Below are 16,659 nucleotides of genomic sequence, written 5' to 3' on the forward strand. Positions count from 1 at the left end.
ACGATTATGTTTGCTAGCATGCATTTAGAGGTTCTGTTTCTTCATACGTCTGCAGCTTCAAGTTACTTCCTGATCTGCTACATGTGGTGCCATTTATGTGTGCTAGGTGTTTTTTGTTACCCTTAAATCTGATTTTTGTACAGTTCAGGTGTGTAGGGGTTTGATTTTTAAGTGACAGTCACAGAGTTGTTCATAGCATGGGCTCCTACATGCCAGGTTTCTGCTTCATCTGTTATCCTGTATCTGCTTTCTTCCGTGCCACATCATAAACATGACAGCAATAACCAAAACACCAGTGTCATCAACATTATTTTCATAGTAAATCCTGAAAACACAGTGCTGTACCAGATGCTAAGAGGAAATGAACCCCATCCCAGCCAAAACCAGTTATCTATGTTGCTTCGAAGTCATTTATATATAAACTCTTTGTTGTGATTTTTGATACGTTGAATTAATTACTCACAAAATTGCTAAATTGATTCATTAGGCTAGTGAGTCTCAAAGACTTGAAATGATACTGTGCTTCCAGACTGTCTTCAGGGCAGCGTATGTGTTGTGCTTGTTTCACCAGCACTTGTGTGAGCTGAGTAGAAACAGAGGGAAATGGTGGAGTGCAGATGTAAAGCTGCACATGAAAGGATGGTCACAGCTCTGTCTGCTGGGGTAGGTTACATGTGAGATAGCTGAAGTTACACAGGTATGTCAGAAATCAAAAATCTGCTTCATATAGGGTTGTAGAACTTCTCTCTCAGGAGTAAGTTGCCTGGTCTTGGTGATAACTTAAATCTCTTTATATCAGTGGAAAGGATGATGTGTGTGTGTACCTTTAGAAGTCTTTGAAGAATTCTCAGTCTGAAGTCCCCAGCAAGGAATTTTGTTACTTCATAAAACTTCAGAGTTTAATTTTTTTTTTTAATTTCTCCCAAAGAAAAACCAGTTAATGGATTCTGATAAGAATACTTCTGTATGGAGACCTGTGCAAGTTTGAGTAATTAATTTTGATGGGTTTACACTGTGTTTGAGTTTGGAGTTCTCACATGCATGCTTCTGTAACTACAATACATATGTTTCCAGCTAGTAGGTATTTTTCTTACTGTTGTTAGTTAAGTTTAGAGAATGTTTCAACAAAGAAGACGAGGTTGCTGTATATGACAACTGGAGTTCTTCTTCAGAAAATACTTTCTGCCAAGAGCCTAACTCAGTTCACACACATTTTCATTGATGAGGTAAGTTGCTGGAAATAAGTTTAATTTTCATATTAATAAAGCCTTCTCTTCTGTCTCTTATCATGCAAGGAAAGAGAAATGCAGACATCTACTTTTAAAGATGTTTTGTATAAGTAGTCCAAGGTAACACTTGCTGAAACAGGCTTGTCAGCATTCCTTTGAGCCACAAGTTTAGAACTGAGGGTGTGGGGAGGGTTTTTGAGAGTCCTTAACTTTTTGGTATAGGTGCCTTGAAATGTTTTTTGAAATCCATCCTGTGGAATTCAAGAACCTGTCCATCTAGGCCTGTCAGGGGGAGGCAGCTACTTTTCAATCACTTGGCTATTACAAAGTCTTTAATCTTCAGGGGTGTCCTGAAAAATATCTCTGTCGAAGTTCTGGCTCCTGGTTGTGGGTACAGTTCATTCATTTGGATTCATTATTGTTGCTGTCACTTCACTAAGCAGCCAAAGAAAATAGACTTGTAATCTGTATTTTTTACATGTGTATATGCTTCTTTTATGTGGAAAGCAATATTTGACTTTAATCATAGTCAGATGTGAAATTGTGCTGTCACAAATCATGAATGTAAATCACATGTAGGATGTACGTCTTGGGATGCAGTGATACAGAAGAGGACTTGGGAGTTTGGAGGGGTTGTTTTTGGAGGGTGTTTGGTTGGGGTGGGGTGGGGGGTTGTGTGTTTTGTTTTAGCTTGTATTTTTTATAAGTGCCGTTTTTAATTTTTATCCTGTTACTGGTATTGTAGCTGAGAGCTACTTTAATTCTTGGATGTTTGAGGATCAAGGGACAGTAGTTAGTGTACCATTAGTCTATGATAGTAACAAGGCTGTCGTGACTGCACCTGAAATGGTACACTGGAAACCTGGAAAAGATTGAGCAATTAGTTACATTTTGTTAGGGAGAAAACTTAATACTTCATTTAGACAAAAAAAGAACAAGAAAAACCCAAAGCCTAAAAGATTGTATCAGTGGCCTTTATGGAAAATATTTGAGCACTCCAGTGCTGTAGCAGAGTGTTGGAAACCTTTATGTTTCCTTTAATAAGGAAATGCAGGTTAAATGTAGTTTCAAAAGCTGAACCACAGAAGGTGCATACATAGAAAGTGTTATTGTTCCTGTAATTTTAAGATTAATTCATTAGATATAAAAATGAAGGAGGGAAGTTTTCTGGCCCCTTACACAGGAGAATGAGTTTATGCAGAGGTTTTTCAAGCTTTGTTTTCTTGGGTGCTGTAATTTGAACTGTTATTGGCTTGTACCACTTCTTTCAGCAGCATCCATCTGTCATGACTGGGTGTGTTTTGCTTCCCCAGCCAGGATTCTGGTCCCTCCTGTTTCCCATGTGCCACCTTTTCCCCCATACCTACTACAGAGATTGTGATCTTGAGCCCAGTCACCGTTTTTAACAACTGAGTGTTCTCCACGACACTTTAATTGCAAGTCTCATCCCTCTTGGGGTACTGCAGACATTTAGGAGCATACTTAAACCAGGACCAAGAATCTTGACTTCTCACAGCAAGACCTTACTGTCAGCCTGAAAACTGCCCTAGTTGAATTTGTTTTTGTAATGGGACAGCATTGAATATGAGGCTTATCTTTATATTATATTAGAATATGCTAATTAGCTTCCAGAACATGAATATTGACTTGTGAAAGCTGAACTTCAGAAAAAGCTGCTACACTTTAAAAATTTAAACTGTAATTCAAGAAGGGGTTATGGTCATCATGGATAATGTTGGGAAGAAGTATTTGCTGAATTGCAAGGAGCAGGCAGAAGGCTCAGGTGCTAGGATATATAAAGAATTGGATGTAAATTAATTAGATGTAATTAGAAAGCAGTTGTGTGTTTGGATCATAGCTGAAAGCCATTGGGAATGAGGCACATCTATTCAATTTGCTTAGTTTTCAGACAAACCAAAATAGTCCCTGGATCATTTGGGATCTTACCCGTACAGCTGATTTACCCAGCATCAGTATCATAGACTTCATCTGTTACTGTCAACTCTAGTAGAACCAGTAGTTAGAGCTCAAGATTGATTTTCTAGTTATTATTCTAGATTTCTTAATTTTAGAGGGACATGATTTTCACAAAGGATTCTGTAGTCATCTGAAGACTCTTGTTGGGATTTTAAAGTGTTCTCAACATGCCTAGGCTCAAAAGGTGTGCTTTCTTTAGTGAAAATGTATTGTTATTCCAAGTTACAAAAATAAGCATAAAATTGAATAGGAAAGTAAGAGATTGTCAAAAAGAAAAGGATGAATTAATGAAAATTAAATTGTGGATAATGTCTTGCAGGTGCATGAGCGTACAGAAGAAATTGATTTCTTGCTCTTGGTGACCCGTAAACTGTTGTATACAAATTCACAGTCTGTGAAGGTGGGTTCAAACTGAATTCTGCTATTTTTTCTTGCAAGAAAATTTTTGCATGTCTTTTATCTATGAAGGCCCTATTTTAAAGAATTTACTATGAATTACTATGTTATTACTTTTTTACTAAAATGCTATTTAGTTTACCATTCCTCATAAGTAAGCAAGCTAAGGGGCATGCTTTTCCTGGCTGCTGTAATGTGTTCTGAGAGACTTCTTTTTTTTTTCTCCTCATGTTAAAATGCATTAGTTTCTAAAGCCTGCTTAAGGCTAAAAAATGCACGATGGATATTTGACTAGAATTACATCTTGGGTATTGAGGGCAGTGCTTATCCTTGGTTGAAATGGTAGCATTAACTCCTGGAAATACTGAGGCTTTTTGTTTAAGTGGGGCGACATATTTGAAGAAATAGCAAAAGACCAGAAATGCTGTACTGTAATTTCTGGGCAGAGCTGGTTGTAAAATGTGGCTGAGGTTTTTCTCTGCATGTTAGGCAATTCTGCTTTGTACTAAAGCAGAGTTCACAGACATTTAGCAAGACAATTTTAGTCTTGGGGTCTGAAAGTAATGAACTCTTGAAATGTTAGAAATTAAACATAGGTGATGGGGTTAGGCTAACTCAGTATATTTTTGTCCAGCTACTTGAGAGTGCAGGTACTTTGTGACACTGCATGTCTCTGAAGTGCTTCAGCTAATAGTTTAATGTGAATTTTTCTATTCAAAATAGAGTCTAGGTTGGCTGTTTTTGTTGCCATTGGAAGGAATTATGTGTTCTTACATGCATGTGATGGATTCAGGCTTGGTCTTCCAAACGTGCTGTCACTGAAAGTGCTCTTTCAATTGGTAAAGGACATGGCTGTGCACTTCATGTCTTGCACTTTTTATCCCTTTTCATACTGATTTAGATTTTAGAGAAAACTCTTGTCTTTCAATTCAGAGACAATGTGAAACTATTCAACTTTTTTTAGTACTTGGCTCTGCTTGCTGAGAAGAGGAATAATTTGATCAAACTGCGTTAGTGAGAAGTTTGCCCTTTTTTCTCATTATCATGTTGGTTTCAATGGCAGGAATCCCTACAGACCCTGTCATCTTTTCCATTAGAAAACATTTTTGTGTTACAGGTCCCTGAGGAATTTTTCATTTTCCTCTGTAGTTCCATTTCAGTCTCTTGGAATTGTCACTGAAAAATTTTATCCCGTTTATATCATTCTCTGCAGTTGTTTCTGCAGATGACAGTTTTTTGATACTGTACAAACCTGAGAGACACCTATTTTTGAGAGAGTGGAGGGATGTCCCTTTGATTTTTTTTTTTATGTTGAAGAAGGGGGAACTCTTGATCTCACTTGCTGGCCTTGAGCAGAGTGGGGTGGGCTATTCAGTTTGAATTTACATACTAAGCCCAATGTCTCCTATTTCATCCCTTTTCAGCCCCTTCTGAAAAACTGTAAAGGAAGGGAGCTTTGATGTGGCAAATTCATTTAGAAAATGTAAGGTTCTGTTCCCATCCTCCCTGGATTCATGAAACAGAAGGGTGCAAGGATCCTTATTTAAGAGAGGAAACAAAACATTTTTAACTCAGGGTGGTATGAAATGCATGTGAGCTGTTTGTTTCCTAGTCTGGAAGTTGCAGACCTCAGAAGTAGCAGGGAGTTCAACACTGCATGAACTAATAGGAGTTAGTTCAGTGGTTCTGGTGTACTGAGGACAAGATGTACCTGCTGAACTGTCTAATTTAAATTATGATGGATTTTCTGGCAGATGGCTGCTGTATATTACTATTTTTAGATCACAGAGCAGATACTGGATTGCTCTGAAGTTGATGTTGCTGGGATTGAAAGAAAACCTTGAGACTCAGAGTGGCTCTATTGGGTCAAACCAAACAGTGCAGTTTCCATAGTGATTAGTAACAGTCCTTGGTATCATCTAGTGGGTCTTTGGACATATCCATATTCTACAAGTGGTTTTGGACTGCTTGATCTTGAACTATCTTCTTTGATTACCCTCTGTTTTGGTGTGTTCATCTGCTGCATTGGTGATATGTGCTTGTTGAATTTTTGCTTTAGGAGTACATCAGACTCTTGGTTCAGCTGTGTGACCCTTCAGGCACTCTGTTACGAATCTGTCATTTCTTTCCATTTTGGAAGGATTCCACACAGATTAGGGTCCAGATTACAAAGATTAAAAAAAGTCTAGAAGAAGGGGTGCTTTAATATTCCTTGCCTGTAACTGCAGATTTAGATTGGATTTTGTCTGGATAGCCTTCAGAGAAGGTTATGTTTAGCCTATTGCCCTGGCATAGGTGAGTCTCTATCTGTTGAGCCATGAGGCACTCCATACTGTAGTGGGACAGATTTTCATCTATTTGCAGAATTATGTCCTTTCAAGTTTCTCCTTTCAGGATCATGTTGGAAAACTTCATGGTTTAGCCTGCCCTCTCCATCTGTGTTCCTTGTGCCTTTGCATGTGCTTTGGAGCTGAGCACAGTGGTACAGTGCCCACTTCATTAGTTTACCTTCCTGGTTTTTTCTAATGGGGATGCTTTTGTGTTCTACAGCATTTCTGATTTAGGTGGTGAGGTCTTTATCAAGAGTACTGTCTATTCTTGGTTGAATTTTCACCCTGTTGTCTGCCCCTGGCATTCTCGCCTGAGCCATTCTCTTACAGGTGCTCGTGTCTCTCCATGTGCTGGTTATGGTATCTGAAGCATTTAGTTTGATTCTCTTAAATGTGCTTAGGTTACATACCTGTAGTAACCAGAATTAGATCATTTAACATGAAGAGAAAGTGGAGAGTCCCATGTAGCAGGACAATTTGGGTTAAAATTAATGCTTTACATTTGGTGTACGTTTTTTTTAACAGATAATATTGATGTCTGCTTCTATCAACTCCAAAGAATTAGCTGATTACTTTGCACTTCCAGTTCATAATGGTTTGAATTCAGTCTGTGTATTTGAGGTGGAAGGCAGACCTTTTGAAGTTGAAGAATATTATCTTGATGATTTGAAGGACATGTTTGATTTCCAGGTATTGTAAATATAATTTAATTTCTTTGGACATGATAAGAAATTGGAATAGTCAATTGAAAACTGTGTGAAAAAAATGACGTATAGCCACTTTTATATTGCAATTCTAGGTAAGAATTAATAGATGATGATAAAACAGTCTTCTTATGAGCAGACTAGTTTCCTTCATGAAACAGAAACATTTCAATAGTATGAGACATTTTGTTTGATAGTTGCATTCAAGATGAGCAATGTAAAAGTGTGTGCGGAAAGTAACACAAATAGATTTACAGATCTCTCTGAGTATAGCTGACAAAATCAGGGAATATTTCCTGGGTTGGTTCACGTTGTTACATATCAAAGGCAGAAGGTGCTATGAAATGGAGAGAAAACAAGCATTTTTGATTAGAATTTTGATGTTATCAAGTTGGCTTTTCTATCAGCTGAGGCTTTCCTGTTTTTCTTTCCTATTTCCGTGTGGTTTTTTTTCCAGTAGTGCCGGAGATGTTATGCAGTAGTTTTGAACCAGTTTCTGTTGTAACCATGTAGGCCACCATAGCAAATGTGTGATTTTGAGTAATGAAAACATGTTACAGTAACAGATAGCTCCAAGATCCCTGGTGAGCTGTGCTGGAGAAATGCTTCTCTTGATGCCTAAGGAGGGTGGGTGCTGGCTGAAGATCTGTTTGCTTTATCAATCTAGTGTAGAAGCTGCACAGAATGTATTTTGAATATTTTGTTTTTAGAGCTCTTGACATTATAGCAAGTATCTCTGTAGACATCAGATAATGAAGGAATGAATTTAATATGAGTTAATCTGTTTTCTGTGGTTTTATAATAGGAGTTTGTTTTACATTTGAAAAACAGCTGTGTAGGAATTCACTTGAGTGAACTCTTTCAGTGTTACTTTTCAAGGCAAAATAAACAGGTTAAAGCAGAGTACAGCAAATACACTCAGGCCTGTATTATGATACCCAGCGTAAAAATAACTGGGATGTGGGTGTAATTATTGGTCAGTTTTGATAATTCAGAACACTGTTGGAATGTTATTACAAAGAAGAAGATGGGGGATGTACTTAAAAAGTATCAGTGGGGGAATGAACCCACTGTTATTATTCAGCTTTCATCCATCAGTCCTGCAGAAAATAAAATAGTGAAATAAAATAGGAAGCCCAGAAGAAACAAATTGCTTCTGCTCAGGCATTGGTTATGCCTCAACACAGGCAAGGTAAAAAAAAAAGGCTGTAAACCATTGAAGTTTTAATGCAAACAAAAAATCAACTCGGTGCTTATAGCATTTGGGCCATCAGTGTTTATACATTAGCGTGGCAGTTCAGACAGATAATATGGAGGTTATGTAATACACGGGGCTTTGTAAAATATTTTCTTACAAAAAGATAGTCAGGAAATTAAATAAGAAGTTTACATCAGTCAAGTTGGATTTGTCATAGCTGCACTTGGAGCTGAATGTAAACTTGCACACCTTGCACCTCAGAGATCACGAACAAAGGAACTGCTTTCAGTGCTTAGCCCTTTTGATACTTTTTTATTTTCCTTGTGTTCTTTATTTAAAGTTTCCATCTGATTCTTTATCTTGTGTTGTCCTATCTATAGCATTTCTGTTTTTCAGCAAGATGGGGAGAGTGTGTTTGTCCAAGATGTTTCTTGTGACTTAGGGCAACAACAGAAGCACATAAGTGCTCTTGATTTTCTTTTTTTTATCTGTATTTTAAAAGGATGAAATTTAATTCTAAAGCACTGGTTCTTGGTCTTGATCTCGTTCCTTATAGTGCTATGTGTGAAGATTTTCTCTGAGTCCTAGTTACAGTTAAAAAATTAAAATGGGGAAGGTCTGAGATGGTTTGTGTAACCTCCACAATAAAATGAAAGAATGTGAATTAAGACAGTTAATGAGTTAATGCTGCCATATGGAGGCTGAGGCACATCTTTCAACATGCTAAAATCTAAATCAGATAACTGCCTGAGGTACAGGCTTCAGGCTTTAATTCTTGATGTTTTATTTTCATCTATAAAAGCCTGTAAAATTTACATAAAGGAACACAGCAGCTAAACGTAAATGCAGTCACTGCTCTTTAGATAAACAGAATTTTCCTAAGTTTACTTTTGATTTTAAAATTAATAACTGTAAAACTACATAAATCTTCAGTCATTTCTTGAAACAGTCAAAATCGGCTTAGTCCTTCGTAATTGTCTCTTGCCTGTGAATCTTTGTCCCTTCTCAAAAAAATCTCAAAATAATTGGATGTTACTGTGTAAATGTAGGATTCTTTTATGAATACTGCAGAACTCTTGACTGTACTATATCACTCATTTCTGCATGTGATAATGTTTTGAAACATTAAAATAAAATTTTTAGGGGTAGTTTTGACTTGACTAATATGCCAGTTCGTTGATGCTGTTGTGATTTGGAAGATGAATAAAAATGCCAGTCATTATTTTTCTTCTGTATGCCTGCTTGCAGTAAACCCTCTGCTGTGGCTAGACAGACATCTAGCTAAATCAAAGATAAAGCTTTCTACTTGAATTACTTCATTTGTAGGAAAGAAAAAAAATAAGGGAGAAAGAAAGGAGAAATATTTTTCAGTGTAGCACTGGCTTACCCTTGCCCAGATACTGGGTCATTTATAGGTATGCTGCTTAATTTGTGAGCATAGGTTTACAAAAAGTAATTTATTTTTCTTTTGGCATAATGGGCTTGGTAAACACCAAGTTCTGGGTGTTCAGCAGAACTATGATTTTGTCATACCAGCAACCTCTAAGCCCCAAGGAATCACTGAAACACAGGTTTCATGAAAAATGAAGGCTCCTATCTATAGGCAGTTTTAAAGCTAGATGTGTAAATGCTTGCCTTTTGTTCTGGATAGTGTTAGAGATATGAAATGCAAATTTAAAAAATGAAGCAAAATGCAAACTTGCAACCCATTTTTGGCTTGCAAAGGTAAAAACTCCTTCACGTCCATGGAAGTGGAGTCAGAGTCCTGATGGAAGGTAGTGAGCTGCTGTCAAAAGCTGTCCTGATTGTGTTGTATTATTTCAGTCAGGTCTGATTGGGGTCTGGATTTGCTGTTTGTCACATTGTTACCTTTTATTGGGCGTGATGTGGAAGCCTTGTCGTGTTAAAGAATACTAAAGGTACAATCAGCAGCAAAATTGAAAAGACAAATTTGACAGTTACTTAAGCAGGGATAATATAAACCAAAAAATCTTACCATTGAGCAGCCCAGAAGAGAACTTGCTTCGATTTTTCACATATATTGGGGCAAAAATCACTCTGAAGAAAACAGTCAAGTATTTTTAAGGTTTCTCATGGGCTAATCAAACTGAGGACTGAGGTTGCAACTGATCTAAAGCAACTGATCCCTAGCTGTTGATCTAAATCTGTGTTTCCAGATTGGTGCTAAGAGCTGTGCATTTGTGATTTTTATGAGCTCCTTTACAATGGGAAACGGGTAGAAAAATTACTAATTTCATTTTAATAGTTTGGATATTGGAGTTGTCTGTGATTTTAGCTCTGTGAAACACTTTGTTCTGTAAAGAGTTTGCACTAGAGCGAGAAAGATACTCTGGGAATGGAAGGTGAGCAATGATCAAAAACCATTTTCCCTGCAAGAGAAAAATGTGTAAATACTATAGACCGTTTTCACAGCAGGTCTAGTTCATCGAACATAAAACTGAAAAGTGATTAGGCTACTGTCTTTGCTCTGAAGACTTGATGGTTTATGTTCTTAAATACCAAAGCCTTGAGTTTATACAGAATGCTGAAACACAGTGTAGACAGAATCCCTATGGTTCTGTTGAGTATAACAACAGTAATTCTTGGACAAGGTGTGACCAAAATCACAAGACCCATTAAATGCAAAAACAGTTAAAGGATAAGGATTTATGTGCAGGCAGGTAGAGAGATCTGTGAAATAGCAGCTGTGAGAAGCACTCTACAGACCTTATACAGATTCCTCCTTGTCATCCTGTTCCCATGGGTTCTGATCCCATGGGAATGACACTTCAGGATAAGGAGCTTGTCCTGCAAATGAATGGAAGGTGGCCTGGTGCTTGAGTAGATAACTAGCAGAAACATTTCTTCAGCATTAAAGTTGTAGGATGCTTAAAGAAAAATGTCAATTTAGAAGGTAATGAGTGCATCAGATGAAGTTACTTCTTCTGTACTGGATCAGTTCTAATTGCAAGCACTTGACAAATTGAAATACATGTGTGAAGTACAGTCTTTTAGCCAGTTACACTGTGTTAACCTCATTACCTTCTCCGAACAGCTTCGTCCTCAGAGCCTTGGGGAACCAATGATTGAAAAGAAAATGTATCAAGTGGCAGTGTCTGTGATTCAGTCACTTGATGAGTTTGAAAAGAGGTAGGTAAGATACAGTTCAAAATCTGGAATCAGTGCTTCTGGGGAAATGAGAAGCTAATTAAGCAACAGCAGCATCCATAGTTATTAGAGGAAACTTAATTTTTACTTGCTTCTCTGCCTTTATTTTACGGGTTTTTTTGATTTGCACCCAGCGTTCCTAAAGTGTACTTCATTCCCTGGAGTGAGAGTGACTATTCAAGGCAGCCATGTCATGGAAAATACAGCTTTGCTGTAGACCAGAGCGGAGGAGTATTTATATCAAGAATGAAACCAGAGATACTATTTTATACTGTAACCCAAAGCATACATTTCATGAAAAAAAAGGATGAAAACAAGGCATTAATTTTCACTGTCTGTTTAATGCCTTAATGTTACGTGAAATAAGTAAATGCTGGATTTTGTTGCTCTGTGTTTTGTAAATTGATGTTTAGTATCTGAAAATGTAATAAAGTTGCTTCTACAACTTTTGTCTAAGACTGAGTATGTATTAAGTACCCTAATTCTGATTCTTTTCATTGCAGAATGAGAATGCTTCTGTTTTGTCATAGTTTTGAAGAAAAAAACCTAAACCTAATGCTCTGGTTTCAGTGTTTGTGTTGCATTTTTCAGAAAGCATAGTTGCAAATTATGGCTGAAAATTCATTTCTTCAGAAAGTTTAAATAATGCATGTTACAAAAAGTGTGCACTTCCACTTGTTCTTCCAGAATAAAATAACTTGGGGTAATGAAGTAGACTGAGACTGTAAAACTAATGAAGCTGTGTGTTCTTGTTAGGGAGAAAAAGAGCTTGAGTGAAACACTGGAACGTGGCAGCGTGCTTGTGTTTTTACCAGGTGAGGATGTTTTAATAACTTTCTTTTTTGATATTTGTTACCTAATGAGCTTTCTTGGGGCACTTCTTCCAGGGATTTATTAAATACATATTTAAATGAGGCTCATTGGTCTCTTTGGGCATTTTTTCTTGCCAACTTGTTTAATTGTGACTGAAATAATAACTGAAAAAGCTGTGAGTGAAAAATTAAGATGTTATGTATTTTTAAAATAATGAAAAGAATTCTGTAGTTAATCTACAGAAATGCAGTTGCTCAGTTTTTTAGTGCAATTATTAATTATTCTATGAAGCTCCTAGGATTCTTTTAGAGATGTTTCCTTATCTGCACATAGTGTGGTCTTCATTTAAATTGTTGTAAAACCTCAAATTCACGTTCTTCTTTCCATGTACATTGGTTGGTGTAGTTGGCATGCTCAAAAGCACACAAGATGACTTAGCAATTGTTGATCAGAAAACTGGCTGTACATGTAATCTTCTGAAAGAATAAAACCCAAGTTGTCTTGCACAGAAATTATTGTAGGCTTTTGTTTGGACTGCCATTCTTATTTCAACTCGTCAGCTGGAGTTTAGAGGTAGTGTAATTAGCTGGCAGAGTAGTTTTCCTGAATATCAAATCTTTTACCTGGTGATTTCAAGTTTTACTTCCTGACCCGAACATTTCTTACTACAAAATTTGGAAAAGATTTGGTTATGTTAAAGTGGAAAGTCACCTTGAAGTCCAGTGCAGCTGTTCCTTGGACACAGTGAGGTGTGTCCCTACCAGGACTTTCTGAATCTGTAAAATGTTTATGAATGCCATCTCTCTGCTGTGCTGAGCTTAGGAATAGGCATGCCAGGGCTAGGGCTGGAAGCACAGCACACCAGCTCAAAGATAAACTGCACTTGCACAGCAGCTTTCCTTGGAGAGTGTTCCCCACTACTGACAGGCTTTAGAGCTGCCTTTCATGGAATTAACTTCGCTGTAAGTTAATGGGTAGAAGGAATTACTTCATTGTGTCAGTGTAAGGCCCATTCCAGTTTGTGATCAATCAGGTGTGGAGACCATATCTGTTGCCTCTGGCCTTATCTGGCCTTTGATATTGGTGTTTGTCTGGTGTGTTTTCAGGCTTCTTCAGCCCCTCTGAGGCTTCATTTCAGTCTGAAATTGCTTACTCCTTAGCACTTTCAAATCCTAAATCTTTATCTTTCACTTTGAGATTTTGTTTGGGGGGGTTGGTTTGTTTGTGTTTGTGTGTTTGTTTTTTTTAAACTGTGCTGCTATCTGCTGCTATCCCTGATGGCTTATAACTGCAAGTGAGATACTGTTTTGTTTTGTTCATTTGTTTTGTTTTATTTAAATACATTTGGTAAATTTGTAGAAACCTGTGCGGTAATACTTTCTAAATGAGCTGGTACACTCAGGTTTGTGTTTTATTTGGTCAGTGTTTGACCTTGTCTGGTTTTAAATTGGGTACTCAAGACTGATCCTGAACACAGGATTAGCAAACAGCCTTTGAAATTTTCCTCACAAATGTTTTTATGCAGAACTGGAGAAGAGGGGAGGCGAGCCCGCAGTTTACAAGACGGCAGCTGAGACAGAGCTTTGGGTTATTTTTACACATTTAACATCCACATTTAGGATGTTGATTTGAGATGCTTAAATTTTTGAGTGCTAACAATTACAGAGCATTTTGAACACGAAAAGTAACACTCCCACTGACTTGTCAAGTTGAGTGTGCAGCAGCAGCCAGAAAGAGCAGTGCTGTGCTGAGGATGCTGTTAAGTGACTTTTGCCCTCTGTCTTTGTGGAATTCAGTGATGGGGCAGAATCTGATTCCACAAGGAGCCGCATCTGTCTCAAGTAGGATGCCATGTTTTCCCTTGTAATTGCCTGTCTTGTTCACTGCTTTATTGTTTTGGTAGTGCTGTCCAGTCTGATACTTTATAGATAAGTGTTCTTCAGTACTCAGCTCTCCTTTGGTTCCAGAACTCATCTCTCTGTAGGGAACAGGTGATAAAAGGTGCTGTGTTAAACTGTAGGGTAATTTTCTTAACGTACATATGCATGAATATGTTCCAAGTGATCCAGTTTTATCTGTTCTACTCATGTTGATCTCATTTTTTGTCCATTCCATATTTTCTTTTGCACTTCTTCATGCCCTACTCTCCTTATTGTCCTTAGATGTTTACCAAACAGGATTCCCATTTCATTCTGAGACCTTTGTCTCCTGGTGGGATCCTTGTGTTCTATTGGTGTCATGGTCAATCAACTCTTGTCATTTCTAAAACTGGTCAGCAGATAATGTCTGCTGTGTCTAGTTAGTAATTACTAGATGGATTAATAATTACTGTTAACAGTGATGATGCAGAGTGTGCTCTGCCAAACAGGCATCAAACTTCTTTTAGTTGTTTTTAATTGTAAAAACAACCTCCAGGGAAGTCCAGTATTGGCTAGATTTTTGAAAATGGGGCTTTTGGAATTGAAGTCTCAATAAGAAGTAAACTAATCTTCTCAGAAAGATTTATATCTGTGGAGGAATTCAGGAAGGTAGGAAAAATCCCTCAGTCATAAGATTTCTCTTGGCAGATGTGAAATGCATGCCCCAGAAAATGGCCACTGGAATGGACAAAGGTGAGATGGCTAAGACAGAAATAGCTTTTTCCCCCCTTGGCCCTGCTCTTTGAAAGAAATTGTTTTGGCTGAAATACCCAATTTTGTCCTAAACCAGACAGATATTCAGTACATGGTGAGCCTTGTAAGAAAATAATCAAAGGCTAATAATGGAATGTTGTCAAATGGCCTTTATATCTTTATTAAATGTAAAATTATTGCCAAATGGGTCTTCAAAAATTGACTCACTGCTTTTAGAGACTTATTACTTTTGCTGTTTAATTCTTCTACCATTTTATTATCTGGTGGAAAAGGGGTAATAATGACAGGCAATTAATAATTAAAAAAGATATTTCTGAATTGTTCCTGATGACTAAAATGAAAAATAAACTCATGATTACTTTTTCCCTAGGTTTAAGTGAAATAAGATACATGCACTCATGCCTCTCGGATAAATACAAAAGGTAAGTTAGACCACACCTGTTTCAGTTCAGTTAAACCTGAATGAATCTTTCAGCTGTATTGAGTTTTAACTGCATAATAGGGTGTAGCATAGAAGTGTGATCAACTTTAATATCCTTGCATCAGTAAATGTTTCACTAATATATTTTCTTTAGGTGGCAAGTGTACCCACTTCATGCATGTGCAACACTGGAGGAACAAAGTAAAGTATTTTCAGCTACAGTTCCTGGCTACAGAAAAGTAAATATTTTTAGATCATTACTTTTTTAAAGCATGTGAAACCTTTTGCTATAGTAGAAATAGCAAATAATAATGTATTTAAGTAATATTAGCTATTCTAATTCAAACTATTTTATGAGGACAAAGCACTTTACTTTTTCAGTGTGTAAACTAATGGCCTTTCTTACCAAGCTGTTGTTTCAACTGGTGTTTAGACCTCAAGAGAAGTGCATTAACCTTAAGGAAGTTACCCTTAACTAATGCCTGCTGCTGTTCTTGTCCTTCAGAAAGGTTTGTGTGTGTTGATTCTGGCACCTCCACGACAGGGGAGTGCTGCTGGTGCCACTGAAGTATTCCCCCAGTATGGGAGGCTCTGACCCACTTTGTACCTCACATTTTTGCTGCTGCCTTGCTTTTCTCCATCTGCTATTACTAAGGGAGTATTGCTGCCAATAGTGTGGTCTTTCTTTATGGCAAAGGCACAAGGAAAGATTTCCATTCTTCCTCTGTACTGTCCTAATGCTATACTACTTCATTATCCTTTTTTGAGCTCAACAACAAAATACAAAGGGTTTCGTGTTGTCCCTGCATGGTACTGTTTTTCTTATGATGCAGAGCAGAAATGCTGTGTTGCCATTACATTTGTATTTGCAAGTTGGATTTTCATGTAGAAACACTGATGTGAGTAATTTTTTGTTCATGCATTCATTGCTCATTTTTTGCTTCAAAACTCAGGTTATTCTAGCTACCAACGTAGCTGAGAGCTCTGTAACAGTTCCTGATGTTAAGTATGGTAAGTTGTCTGGACATTGTAATTCTGTATACACTGTGTTGGTGATGTTTTCCCTACTTGTGCTAGGTTTGGTCTCCAGGATACGTCAAAGCACTGCTGTTGGAGTGCTGAATTCTTTCTTTCACAATAGAGAAATCTGAATATATAAACAAATAGATCTACTGAGTGGGAGGTTGGTTTAAATCTTCACTAAGAGGTAATTTTAAATGCAGTAACAAGCAGAGGCAGACCTCATGTCACAAGTTAGATTTTTAATCACGTTCTGACTATGTTTTGAAATAATTACCTCAGTTTAAGTAAATTTTGATGCAGAGTTTCTAAATTCAGAAATGATTGCCTTTTAATGATTGTCATCTACAGGGATTTATTATATTGATAGTAAAATCTGTTAGCAGTTTGATTGGTATTCAGAATATCCTGGATCTGGTTGTTTATAAATCCGATGTTCTTTTTATTGCTATTTAAGTTATTCAGACTTTATTTTTCTGATAATACAGATTATTCTTGTGTATTTCTTCCCACTGCCATGAGGAATTTTCTTTTCTTATTTGCAGTGATAGATTTCTGCTTAACTAAAATTTTATTTTGGGATAAGGAAACTAATTACCAAAATTTGAGGCTTTGCTGGGCATCTAAGACAAACTGTAGTCAAAGAAAAGGTAAGATGACAATAGATAATACAAAGGAATTTTAGAAGCTGACCTTCACGAACAGTTCTTTTTTACTTTTTCTTGTATTAATAGTAAAAACAGATTATTTTGGTCATTAGTACTTGTAAG

At 37.1% G+C, this 16,659-nt stretch overlaps 1 protein-coding gene across 1 annotated transcript in view; it reads left to right on the plus strand.

Annotated features, from left to right (window-relative positions):
• TDRD9 (tudor domain containing 9) overlaps positions 1 to 16,659 on the plus strand; it is a 70,336-nt gene that overhangs the window by 25,703 nt on the left and 27,974 nt on the right. The window contains exons 5-13 of the mRNA XM_063399462.1: positions 1,104 to 1,226; positions 3,526 to 3,606; positions 6,458 to 6,622; positions 10,890 to 10,984; positions 11,759 to 11,817; positions 14,819 to 14,870; positions 15,024 to 15,108; positions 15,823 to 15,880; positions 16,435 to 16,539. Of these exons, the coding sequence (XP_063255532.1) occupies positions 1,104 to 1,226; positions 3,526 to 3,606; positions 6,458 to 6,622; positions 10,890 to 10,984; positions 11,759 to 11,817; positions 14,819 to 14,870; positions 15,024 to 15,108; positions 15,823 to 15,880; positions 16,435 to 16,539 (823 nt within the window). The remainder of the gene's footprint in view (positions 1 to 1,103; positions 1,227 to 3,525; positions 3,607 to 6,457; positions 6,623 to 10,889; positions 10,985 to 11,758; positions 11,818 to 14,818; positions 14,871 to 15,023; positions 15,109 to 15,822; positions 15,881 to 16,434; positions 16,540 to 16,659) is intronic.

The sequence above is a fragment of the Prinia subflava genome, chromosome 5 (assembly GCF_021018805.1).
Source record: "Prinia subflava isolate CZ2003 ecotype Zambia chromosome 5, Cam_Psub_1.2, whole genome shotgun sequence".
NCBI classification, from domain to species: Eukaryota; Metazoa; Chordata; class Aves; order Passeriformes; family Cisticolidae; genus Prinia; species Prinia subflava.